The sequence below is a fragment of the Lepeophtheirus salmonis genome, chromosome 3, assembly GCF_016086655.4.
Source record: "Lepeophtheirus salmonis chromosome 3, UVic_Lsal_1.4, whole genome shotgun sequence".
NCBI classification, from domain to species: Eukaryota; Metazoa; Arthropoda; class Copepoda; order Siphonostomatoida; family Caligidae; genus Lepeophtheirus; species Lepeophtheirus salmonis.
In genome coordinates, this window is record NC_052133.2 from 5,906,026 (window position 1) to 5,919,402 (window position 13,377).

General features: G+C 31.1%; 1 protein-coding gene across 1 annotated transcript in view; it reads right to left on the reverse strand.

The window, feature by feature from the left end:
* The window catches only part of LOC121114297 (uncharacterized), a 53,172-nt gene that overhangs the window by 8,579 nt on the left and 31,216 nt on the right, over positions 1–13,377 (reverse strand). The window contains exons 2-4 of the mRNA XM_040708221.2: positions 2,774–2,883; positions 1,228–1,403; positions 1,043–1,164 (exon numbers count right to left, since the gene is read on the reverse strand). Coding sequence (XP_040564155.2) covers positions 1,043–1,164; positions 1,228–1,355 — 250 coding nt within the window. The 5' untranslated portion in view covers positions 1,356–1,403; positions 2,774–2,883. The remainder of the gene's footprint in view (positions 1–1,042; positions 1,165–1,227; positions 1,404–2,773; positions 2,884–13,377) is intronic.

Sequence of the window (13,377 nt, forward strand, 5' to 3'; positions counted from 1 at the left end):
GTTCGGATTATAATGGACCACTCGGTCATAGTTAATTATTATATAGAGTAAGAATGTGTAACGAGGTAATAATATATTTTTAATTAATATTATAGGGATATATTTTTGATATATAGTAGTGTTTTAGTTTTTTTTATTTCGTAACCGGTAATTTTGACGCGAAAATTGATATTTTTGGAGATTTGGCCGCGTGACATTCAGCACCTTTTTTTGGTTTTATATTATGGGTTAGATACCGTTGTTGTAAAGAAAAAACGAGGGCGAGAAGAAGGCAGGAAGGAGACTTATTGTATTTATGAATTAAGACTCTTGTTACTATCAGCTGCCTGTTATATGATTTCTGGGGGGGGAGGGAGGAAATGGATTAATGTTATAAAGAAGAAGATAAACTTCAGCATTTAACGTAACATGACTATAGGTAAGTTATTATAATTAATTTCATATATATATATATATATATTTTGCATTTTGAAGATCATTTACACCAAAGATAGGCGAAAGTGCTTACTTCAAAGTGACAACGAGTTATTAAATGATCAAAAAAGAGGAAAGAGCACGCGTGTCAACCGTTTTTATTTTTCCAATCTTTGAACTTAGTTTTTCTTTACGAAAATGGCATTCTTAATTATGGGTTTCAGTATTAAATTTGGTCTTGACTGTTGTATCTCGGCTATAAATCAGAAGATGAAGAAAAATAGTATGGAAATAAAGATGGAATAGTGCTTATATGGACAAAGGAGACACAGATCTTGGATCATGCTCCGTCTATTTTGAAAGGAATAGTGGGACCTTACTCATAGTCATGATCTTAGTTGGTATCTGAGGAAATGTATAAGACTCCATCGATAGAAAGAAATGAATGTTGCAACAGTAAAGACTTAATATAAAGTTTGAACCTATATTTTAAAAACGTTGAAATATGAGTAACGTGTTCTGCTGTAAAATCTCTTCAGAGCCAAAAATGTTCGCAACAAAGTTACACAGGACCCTTTTATTTGCTAGTCCCATTTGACATTATTCTTTGATTAATTAAAACACTTACCATTGGAGGATGAGTTCCGTTTTTTGTAAAGGATACAGCATGAGCAACAGAAGCAGGAGACTAGTGTGATGATCATAATAGCTGCAGAGGCTCCAACAATGATTCCGATCAAAATTGTCAAGCTATATAAATAAGAAGATATATTAGAAATCTGTTCTTAGAGCAATCGGATTTACTCTAAATACTCTTGGATTTCCGACTGGAGAACCTTGTCCTTCTTGGTGCAGCAATATTTCCGAAATGATGATCCACAACAAAAAAACGTTCTCACTTTCATCTGAAGCTGGACAATAGAACCCTGTATGCCACTCATTGCTTATGGGATCCTTATAGCCAGAGCAGTATTCACTTCCCAGAACCACTATAAAAAAAATGATGTATGTTTAAAGTGAAAAAAGATGCAAAAATTAGTGTTGGGCTCGGGTTTGGAAAATCCTAGATCGGTCTTTAACCATTTAGAGGCGTAATCACCACAACCAGGCACCCAATAGCAAAACAGTGATTCAGACTCTGGCATTCTAATCTTTGTTTGATCAAACTACTTCATTTTGTTAAAAAGTTTGTTCTCAATTGATCTCATAGAAAAATCGGTTTAGATTGATCACACAAAAAAGACTAAATCCTGATGGGCCTCTTTTAAAATTCGGCCTAGACCAATTTTTTAGGAGAATTTGATGACATCAACGACCTTTCCAAATTGTAATCATCGTCACAATGGGTGTGTGTATATTTTGCCGAAAACCGTATTGCCAAACGGACACTTTTTCAAATGACCGCATTGCCGAACAGATATTTTGTCAAATAAAAAGCAACAACCACATACATTTGATGATGACTCATACTGCAACACAATGAAATTATGATCTCCAATCACGTCACTCCAATTATTTGTCATGAATTGGAATGAGTAAGTGTTTATTGATTTATAATTGATTCATTTCAAAAAGGCTCTAAAAGTTGTCTCAAACAGCTAATAGAACCTTTGTAACAAAAATCATGACAACCGCCCAATAAATAAGTTAGAAAGAGACAGAAAGTTTTAAAGAATAGAAGGAGTAAATCCATTAATGATTGAGATTCAATGGACAATGTGAATGGATCATTTGTTTGGATCGAATGTGTTGGAGCTCCTACGTCCCTAGTCAAGTCTTGATCGACAATTATCTATTCCGAAGTTGTCTCTGACTATATAATTGTTCAAGATGTATGTATAAGATTATATAATTGCTAATTTATTGTAACATATTTTGAAAAATATTGCAAGTTTAACCTTGAGCATAATTTATAGCCACAATTATAGTTCTCGGCCGGATGTGACATATAGCCTTACATGCCTAAAGATCACAAATGTATAACATATGAAAATTATGGATACATATAATTGACGGGGGAAAATGCACTAATGGATATTGTTCTTCACTTTAAAAAGTCAACCCGTGCAAAAAAAAAAAATCATTTTGATATCTTTATTACATACAATCTTGTCATTAAAGGGATAGCTAGGATTGGGGGAATTTTTTTTAGGGAGAAAAAGAGATTAGACCAAGAAAGTTGGTAATCGATTTATAAACGATGAAATTTTGGTCCACACTTGAGAGAGTAGCCTCGACCGAAATATCGGTTCAAACTGGAGTAGTAGAAAAAATTATGTAAGACAGATTTGACTATCCCCCCCGCACGCAAAAAAAAGAAGAAAAAGGAAGACACATGGATATATATATATATATTTACCTTCGTGATCTTGATTCAACGGAAGTTGCAAATTTGCCATTTTTTGATTCCTTTAGTATGTACTAAAATTCAATAAAAGCGATACTTAGATCCCAACTTGTCACTCAAATCTGAAAGAATTAGAAAATAAATTAATAATGATTGGTTAAAACAACATTTATACTAGAGTAGTTATTTCACAAATATGTCATTTGAAATTAAAGCCTTGAAAAGATTGTAATTTTTAGTAATGACTCAACAAAGTTCGTTATGCCCTTGACCTGGCTAACATAATTACAAAACAAAACATTCTTACTCAATAATGCATATTAAATGCCTAAATATCACGTCAAGCTTCTCTCAAATGTGTTTTTCCAAAATATTTCAATACTAAAAGCTAAATATAGTGCTTTTACTAATGCACTATATTTTTTAATATATCTCTTAATCGATGCCATGTTGGAGGCATACGTCATAGTAGTTAAATGAAATAAATTATCTTTTTAAAAAATTCCTCTAGTAGCTTTACAAATTCCACACTTACACACGGCTCAACTTAGTAGAGTTAGATTCCTTGATTTGAAATATGGCCTCATTTGTCTCAGTTAGTCTCATGGCCTTTAGAAAAAGCCCATAAAGGTTTTGTTAGTTTACCTATTTTTAATGTTCAAAGGGTTTTTAAGCGCTTGGTATTGGAGATAGAGATAAGTTATGTAAATATATTTCAAAGCTTAATGTTACTAAATTCTAAAATCATTTTTATAAATGTCTGTATAATATTTATAACTCGAGTTATCTTTGTTTAAAGTTGAAAATAGGTGGGTGCTTTTTATTCAGAGGCTAAAATAGATAATAAAAAAAATCAAAGGATCTATTTTGATAGCTGAAAGTCTTAACTTTAATTTAAAAAAGATCCCTCCAAAAATTGCTCTATATTGTTGTAAATTTGATTTAAGGTGACGGCCATATTTCATGCAAAAAAACTCATTTTTGAATTGATCTCATACCAAAATCATATATTTGTATGCCCTACTCATAGACAGGAAGATAAGAAAAGTGGAACAATGAAAGAGAGAAAAAGGAGGCAGTAGAAATGAAAAAGTTTCAAATGAAATCCCTCTTGAGAGTAAGATCCTGAATTCGGGATTACTTTTTATCCATGGAGAAGAGTACATGTTTTGGAAGGAATCCCTGTTAACGAAATCCCCTGTTAAATACCCCTGGGAAGTAGAATTTGATTTTTTGAAGATTTGCACCAAGGAATCCCTTGAATGTCTGCCTTTTGGAATCCCTCACTCACTACGAGTCTGAACGAAAGTCTGAAAAATCCTTGATTGAACTTTAATTAGCCTTTGTGAAATTGTGAATGTTTTTTTTACTTTTTAATATAGAATAATTCAATAGCTATGAAGAATTTGATTTTAGCCTTTTTTTTCTTTTTTGTTATAAAGGTTGAGAGATTCAACAATAACAAGAGCAGGCTTAGTATTAATCACCATGTTAATTCACATACCTTATACCTTTTTGTCAAGAGTCAATTTTCTCCTTCTTTTCTCCTTATTATTAGTCTTTTGAACAATGTTGATTGGTTGAATTACATTTAGCTCTTGTTAACCTGTCAACAATTCCCAACAATGATTAAAGAATAGTTCCATACTTAAGGAAAGGTTAAGATATACAATAAATATAACAACAAGATAGTTAGATATAAGTGACTAAATGTAACAAACTGACTTTGGGCCTTTTTCTGTTCCCTTTTGGAGGAAAAGTTGAGTCATACAATAAAAGTAACAACATTCTACCTAATATTTATATTTTATCAATAACTGTTATCTCAGAAAATCTTCTCTTCAATACTATTTCTTTAAGTATTCTTCAAATTGTAGCAGTTTGTTTAATTAAAGAAGAAAGGTTATGAGATACTATAATGGTAGTGCCATGATCCTTGTTCTGAACGTTGATTGGTTGAATTACAATGAGCTCTTCTTAATTTGTGAACAATTCCCAACAATTATTCTACAAAGCGGGGACTCAAAACTGGTTCTGGCATTTAATTACGGTTTGATCCCTGTTATTTCTAATTACGAGCTTTCAATATGTAACCCAACGAGAGCTGAAGCAAACATAAATAAGTTTTGTTATCCTATGTCTAAGTGTAAAATTGTTTGTGTAACAAAAATACAGACAACGAGTGTGCATCGCATCGGTCTCAGTGCCAAGGAAGTTGCAGAGACTGTTGGCATCTCCATCTGGACAGCTCACAAAATCCATAAGTTCATTGCAGCCTCATGAAGTCCAAGACAACAAAGAAGAACCAAAACTTATACAGCAACAATATACATGACTTATGACCTGCCTCATGTGGCCTTCCTTTAGCCCTGAACTCAACCCTCTGAACTTTGTAGTTGGTGGTGTCTTGGACAAAAATGTCCAACACATATCTCATCTAAATTTGGATTTACTCAGAGCTGCCATCATGACAGGGTGCTACGCCATGGACACGACATTCATCGTCAAGATTTGTCAATCTGTTCACCTGCATGTCAAGCCTATTATTATTTGTGAAATAGGACATATTCAATAGAAAATATAGCTAAATACAGTATTTAAACATATAACAAATTGGTTGTGAGTTCTTTTTTATTAAATAAAATAACGTTTTTCGTAATTTATTCAAACTAGTGGAAGTTTTGGGGCCCCACTCTGTATAATGCTTCCATACTTGATTTTGGGCCTATTTTCTGTTTCTTTTTGGAACTATAAAGGCAATAGCCTGTGATTAGTTGAACTCGAAGTAGTTCGTATTAAGTACTGAGTAATTCCCTACTATTAAACGAAGTAATCTAATCCAACAGTTATGAATAATTAGTTCATGACCAACTGGTCCATTGGATCCCTTTCGTTCAATTTTCTTTTTGGAAGAAAGGTTGAGGCATATAATATTATGTGAAGAACCATTGACGTCAACTCACCGTACATATATATAATTATAAAGAACTTTGTTTTTACTTTATTTTCTGACTTTTAGTTTGCTTATAAAAACAGCCAACTTTATTTTCACAAGTATTCACTTATATTAATAATCTGGATAATGTATTGTGTATATAATATATATGTATATTATTTGCTTTTCAATGCCTTTCTTCCATGTGTAATTAAAAATTAATAAACCTTCAAAAACAACAATGTTCATAGAAAGTAGAAGGCAACATACGCTGTTTTATTATGCCTATTAACATACTAAAACTTAATAACAATTTAAAATAATGTACTATTAGTTAAAAAACAAAAAAAAACATCTACACACACATATAAGGAAACTTCAAGTTAACAGTTTAGATTACATAATAAGATATATTAATATTTTGAATAGGCTAACATTAAACTCCCATTTATCAATGACCATGTTGTACAATATTATACTACGGGAATATAGTAGGGGAATCCGGATACAGTTGCAACATGTTTTGAATTGGGCTAAATCCTGTCCATTAGAGAACATTTTATACAGTCTACAGGGTGTCAAAATAAAAAAAAAATCGGTGCATTTTTTAGAAATTTTTAAATTGTCTCTGAGCCCACATTTTTTGGTGAATCTACTTGAAAGTTGGCTTGAATTGTACATATGAATGTTGCAACAGAGCTCATTGGATGTTTATCCCTCCAGCATCAATCATGGGCTGGACCCGGGCCCGATAGAAGGACCAGGCACTGTCAATGTAGTTCCTTGGCATATTGATCATTTTCTTCTTAATGGAGGTAATCAGAGAGTGTTTGATAGTAAGAAATGTTCATTTTAGTTTAAATTCAATGTATCCCCAGACAAAATAATCCATTGGACTAAGATACAGACCTACTGATGAAGTCATATCCGTGCTCACTCAGCCACTTCAGCAACCTGTCTCAGACATGACAAGGTGTTCAGTCACGTTTCCCGACTCAATCCTCAATACGGCAGAACACCGTTGCTCCTCTATAAATTTAATCTTCTTTATATCTGGAGTAGCTGTCGCTATGATGAGGCGCTAAATTTAGTTAAAACAACAACATTTCTTCCAGGAAAAGAAAAAGACACCAACAAACAGTTGCATCTTTAACAAAACCGCCGGCGCATCCAAGCACCGATTTGATCTTTGCCTGCATGTTATACTTTCACTTCCTATCTCGAAATTGGAGACTTCGACAGTGGAAAGTTGAAATTCAATTATTGCAACCTTTTAATAATAAGAATATAAATTCACAAAGTGAAGAATATATTAATTATTGGAGTAAGAGGAGATAGATATCGACTTTTTCGAGATATTTGGATAATTGGCAATTCGGTGGATAATGAAAGCAAATGAAATGTCTCATTATAAAGAGGAAGTTGTAAGTTTTTTTTCCCCATAGAGTGTTCAGTTTGGAGGAATGTCTTGGGGTCTATCCGTGGATTTTGTAAGGCACTGATGAAAATAATATGATAATGAAAGGGGAAGCAGGTTTTTGCGGTTGCTATCTGAATTTATGGGATGTTTAATTTCATAAGTATTAGCATGATTCTTAAAGGGAGAATAATAAGTACTTGTGTCTGAAAGACGAAAAGTAATACTTTTTGTGTTTAAGAAAAGTAGAATTGGTGTAGAATTGAGGATCGACATCCGAGTAATTCCTGCACATGTTCTTATAGATATGGAGTAGGATATGTGTTTATTTCATTTATCTTATAGCTGTTAATTTAATACAACGCCATGACAGCGAAGCTACTCTCTGAAACTTTCATCAGGGTGACTACGTTAATTTTTGGTTTCTTTTTTTTACTATACTGACAGATCATATTATTTTCAACTTTGATTATACGGTAGCTATATGAATTAGGTTATCCTATATCAGTTTGCCCGCACGTCATACTTTCTCTTTCTATCTCGAAATTGAAGACAGCGACAGAGAAATTCAATTCTTGCAACCTTTTAATGATAAGTAAATGAAGAAAACTATTACGGGATACCCGTGATTGATTTATATGTAATATGTATGAAGTCTTTGGATTGATGGATCTACTCTGTCATAGAAAGAATACAATATAATAAATTGCCTTTTGCATATTTATAGGAGGCTTTTTGAACGAAGGGAAAAGACAAATGTATAATTATTTTATTATATGTTCTGTATATATCATGATTCATAATTCAAGCCAGTCCTATGTTTGTTAATGGACTGTCATAGAATATCTAATTATTTTTAATGTCTTACAATATGGGCCAGAAGCCGGAATCTATTTGTAAGTAGGAAGTGAAGCAAATTGTATAATGGTGACGTCATAGGGCGCCCGCAGGGGATGGACTGGAGGGGCTGTAGTCACCCTCCTAAAAGTAAGGAATTTTTACTTTTTACTAGAAAATTTAAAATTTGAATTTTTTAAATTAAAAAAATTACATATTAGAAATTGAATCTTATTTTCCAAATTTTTTTGAGAATAACTACAGATTTTTGAAGTTTTTTCACAAGAAATCTAATAATTTAAATTTTTTGTGAACAGTTGTAGATTTATAATTTTTTTTTCCAAATATTCAATTTTTCAAGAATATCTGTGAATTTTTGAATTTATTTCCAAAAAATTTAATATTATTTTTTTTTCAAAAAATTTAATTTTAAATGTTTTTTCTAAAAAATTTTAATTTTAAATGTTTTTTCTAAATATTTTAATTTTTGGACTTTTTCAAAAAAAATCCAAGGCCCCCTTCCCAAAAATAATAAATATATATAATCTTGTGGACGGGCTTAGGTCATAGTCACGAAACTTAATAGAAATGATTATTCGATTTGTATATTACAATGTATTTGTGTATGTAAAAAAAAAAGAAACCATGGTACTCCTTAAAAATTTGTAAGAATTTTTGGGAGAAGAGCAGCTTAGCTGTCATGTCGTCTCATTTCATTATATTTGAGCAGCTGTGAGATAAAGGGAATAAATATGTACAAGTCTCACTCCGTATCAAGTAAGGGAATTACTGCGTGTTCTATCCTCAATTTTACTTTGAGTTACACTTATAACTATTGTTATGTCAGTTCACTCCAGTCAAGTCTTAGGACCATTTCTTAACTATTGGTCCTTCGAATTTTCCTTAAAAATATCGATGGCTTATATGATAGAACTATTATGAACATTGCACATATCTTGCAAATTTTTTTATATATTCTTGTTGTTATTATAATGTAATATAAAAAGACCATGTTTTATGTTCACTTAACGATATAATTTATTCTATTATAAAACCGAGTAATTAGAAGAAAGGAAAAATCCCTTTAATGCGGTACAAGTACTATTTTCTTTGAAAAGTCAAGTGAGTGAAGTCTGTAAATCGGAATTTTATTAAAAAAAGCAGAGGCTTTTCAAGCTTCTCTATGAACATTTCAAGTCAAGTATGAGTATTAAACTCTCAAGTCAAAATCAAGTCTGAAGAAAGTTAAGTTTAATTCAAGTCAAGTCACAAGCCAAAGAAATTTACACACTGTCTGTTTCATATTGCATAAAGAAAAATTGAAGTGCTAAAATGGTTGCTAGACTTGTATCCAGGGGGGCCTAATTAGAAAGATACGTCCAGAGACATCATTTGATAAGGAAAATAATATTTATTTCTATTTATAAAACGACATTTTTTAATAAAAAAGGTCGATCATTTTTTTTAATTCTTCATGTATGTTGTATACAAGTTGGGTTGCTGTACAAGTTATAACTTGTATAATCATATGGTACAAGTTGCAGCCTAAAAATTAGACAAATACATTTAAACAGTGATGGGACGATTCCAAAAAAAATTATGATGCCCATTTCAACTCTTTAATATTTTAAAATAATAGTTAAAAAATACCATTTTGTTATCAAATTATTTGTTACCACAGGATTATAGTATAAGGAGGGGGGGGGGCAGACTTGGTTTTCGGAACTTTTTTGAAAAGAAATCCAAAAATTGAAATTTTTTGAAAAAAAATAAGAAAAATTAAACTTCAAATATTAAACTTTTTGAAAAAAGCTTCAAATATACAAAGTTTTTTATATCTACAATTTTTCAAAAAAATTTAAATTTTTGAAATTTTTTTTTGAAAAACCCATTTCTATTCTCAAAAAACTAAATTTTTCGGATTTTTTTTTGCAAAATCCACAACTGTTCAGAAAAAATCAACATTTTTGGGAGAAATTTTGACAATCCTAAGCTGTTCTCAAAAAAAAAAAAAAGTAATGGAAAAAAATTTAAAAAATTAAATTTATAATATAGAATTAAAAAAAATTCAAATATCAAATTTTTTCGGAGAAAAACTAAAAAAATACATAGTCATTCACAGAAACGTAATTTTTTGAAAAAAAATTCTAAAATTTTAATTTTCAAGTAAACAGCAAAAATTCTTTAATTTTGGAGGAGGTTATTTTTTGATAACTTAAAAAATTAATAAATAGTTAAATACCAGTTTTATAGTTTTAATAGATCAAAATGAAATGATAGTATCAATTAGTTGTGGAAGTCCCTCTCTCTATTTGTAGAAAACACGGAAAACCAATTTCACAGGCCTCTACTGAGAACAAATTTATATACCCATGTTCGTTGCCATAGATAGGAACACGTAGTTGTCACTTGGTGCCAGGTCCGGACTGTAGGGTGGACGCATAAGAACTTGCCATTCTAGCTTTGTCTTGATTAAACACGCTTCCTCTCCTATTCACCAATGCTAGCCACTTCTGTTCGATAGCCAGCTTCATACGGTAGAGTTGTTCAGAGTAGAGGGCAAAAGCGTGGTGAAAATTTATTGGGCACCAAAAGAGTATTGGCCCCGTATACATCACAAATTATAACTCATAAATAAATAATTAATAGCCATGTAATTTTGATAGATCCAAATCACATGATAGTATCGATTAATAGTTTGTAATTAGAATGACCAAGGTTGTAATTAAATAATGCATTTTTAGATAAAGAAATCGCAACTTGAACGATATGCTTATACAAGTTACAACATGTACATAACAAATATATATTTACAAATTCTGCTCCCCTCCCCCAACCGGTCTTGGAGGCAATAAGATATTTATGTCTCCCACACCCTCCCCCGACAATATAAAAATAATACTTTTAAGCCTACCTTTGGCCCCCTGGCCTTCATCCCATGTTATCCCTTACATTAAATCAGCCCTCTTTGTTGGAGTTTATAAAAGATAATTTACATAATCGTTCAGTGTCGTCCTCGAAGGGTGGGTTGGAGGGGCTATAGTCTCCCCCAATATCCATCCAAAAAATTAATTCTACACTTTGTTTTAAAATATTTAATAGTTGTAATTTAATTTTTCAAATTTTTTTCCAAAAAATTAAGTTTTTTGTAAACAACTGTAGATTTCTGAAGTTTGTTTCCAAAAATTATATTTTTTTTTTTGTGAATGGCTATGGATTTTTGAAACTTTTTTCCAAAAAAAATAATTGTTGAAATTCTTCTATAAACAACAACGGATTTTTGAATTTTTTTTTCCAAAAATTTTAATTTTTTGCTAATAGCTGTGGATTTTTGAAATTAAAAAAAAAAAATTTATACATACACCTTAAAAATTGTCCGTTCTGCCTTCAAAGATAAAGGTCTATGGTACGAATGCTGCGTCCGTCAAGGACGCAGCTTCATATTTTTGAGTTCATGTAATGGCAAAACTTGAGTACTGATATATCCCTACAATCTGCTGGATCCCTTGTTTCGACATGTACCATGGCCAGTCATCACAAAAACAAGCTAAAATGATTTATCACAAAACTGAGTGTGAATTACATTTGTATTATTTGGTGAATTATCATCAATTTATATCAATCAATTATTTTTTTATCCTTTTGGCCTTTAGCTCTGTCGCAAATTGCAAAGAATGAAAAATAGACGGATTGTATTTGAAAGTGTCATATTACGGCCAATATAAATCATGTAAATCAAATAACGGTTTTAACTATAGCTAAACTTTTTGTGTATGTGGATCATAGATAACTATGACGTACATATGAGTTATGACGTACTATAACTTTAAATGAAGAGGTCGTGGAGGCAATTATCATTAATGGTTACTATTTTTACCGATTCACTTATTTAACCATCTATGTGATATTTAATCTTTTATTTCTATGCACATAATAATAGCATCTTTTTTCATTCAAACAAATCATAAATTATTGTGTAGAACTAGGTAAAAATATTTTTGTTTACTTTAAATTGTAATTTTATGTATGTGCGACAACTTTTATTAATTATTATTACTCATTTATTTTTTTTCAATATTTTTTAACTCCAAAAATAAATAACATTAAGTGTATATTAATCAATTCTCGAATAACCGTATTCATTATCGAAACGGTACTTTTAGCGCTTGTTTGAAACGTAAATTATTCAACCAAAATGTTCCATCTATTATCCGATAAAATTACGTAAGCATGGTATTAACCATCCATACGATATTTACACATTTTAGTTGTTACTGATTACTAATTGGCGATAAGTATTAATAGCTAACAAGATTCAATTCATAACATAACTTTGCCCCGACAACAGGTGACTCATAATCCACTACTGCAGCGCCATTAACTTAAACTTCGTCACTCTATATATTCTCTATTATCCGAACTCAATCCATTGAAAGGATTTCAAAATTTAATATCAGCCCCTTAAATAGTGATTTTAGTAAGTAAAAAAGAACATATGTGGTCTGTTTATTCAAAAGTAAAGATGCATTCACTGAAGTGCTTACTCACGATTTAGTGAGCATTTATTCTTCCTTTTTATCATGCTTATCCTTCAGTCCATTTTTACTGCAATAGATCCTATTTGTTTAGAGAACCTTTTGACAAAACCTCTCCTTTTCATTAAATTCAAGTACATTCTTATTATTTTTTCTCCTAAATTCAAGTATTTCCTTCTGATTTCTTCTCCTTCAAGAAAAAAAGGAAACCCTATAGAAATTAGATGAAAGAAAAGATGCAGATAACATTGAAACAATTTCATCGGTTTAATGTTCGAATCAGTGTGATTTACTAACAAGATCCAATCATATCGTTATAATGTAATTCCCACCGTTACGTCATAGAAAAACAAATACATTACTGATTACTCCAATCGATTGAAATTTTATTATGATTATTCGCTGGGACTTAAAGGAAGTTTTCGTCGGTCTTCGTTATATCCATTTTCTGCTAACACGTAGATTGACATTAAAAATTCAATTTAGTCTTTCAACGTGGCTAAACAACTCTTTGATTTTATCAGATTATAGCCATGGGTAGTGGTTTAATTAATTATTCGACCAAATGACTTCATATTTGGGAATATATCTCATTTATTTATGATGAATGTTCGTTTCCCAAGAAGAATCCCTTTATTTGTCTCCTAGCCTCAGCTTTCATATTTCTTTGGAAATAGTTTCAAGTTGAGTTTCGAGTAGCTTTCCTCATCTTTACTTAGTTGTTAATGTAAAATAAGTGCAAACCTTGGAATAGTTTTCATTAGTGACTATTTCATTTTAATGAACTAAACATTCTAATTTATTAAAGAAATTTTAAATTTTTCTTTGGAGACTTTTTCTCCGTTTTCCATTTTGTTTCTTTCCTTGTTTGCAAGTCTTGTAATTTTTGAAT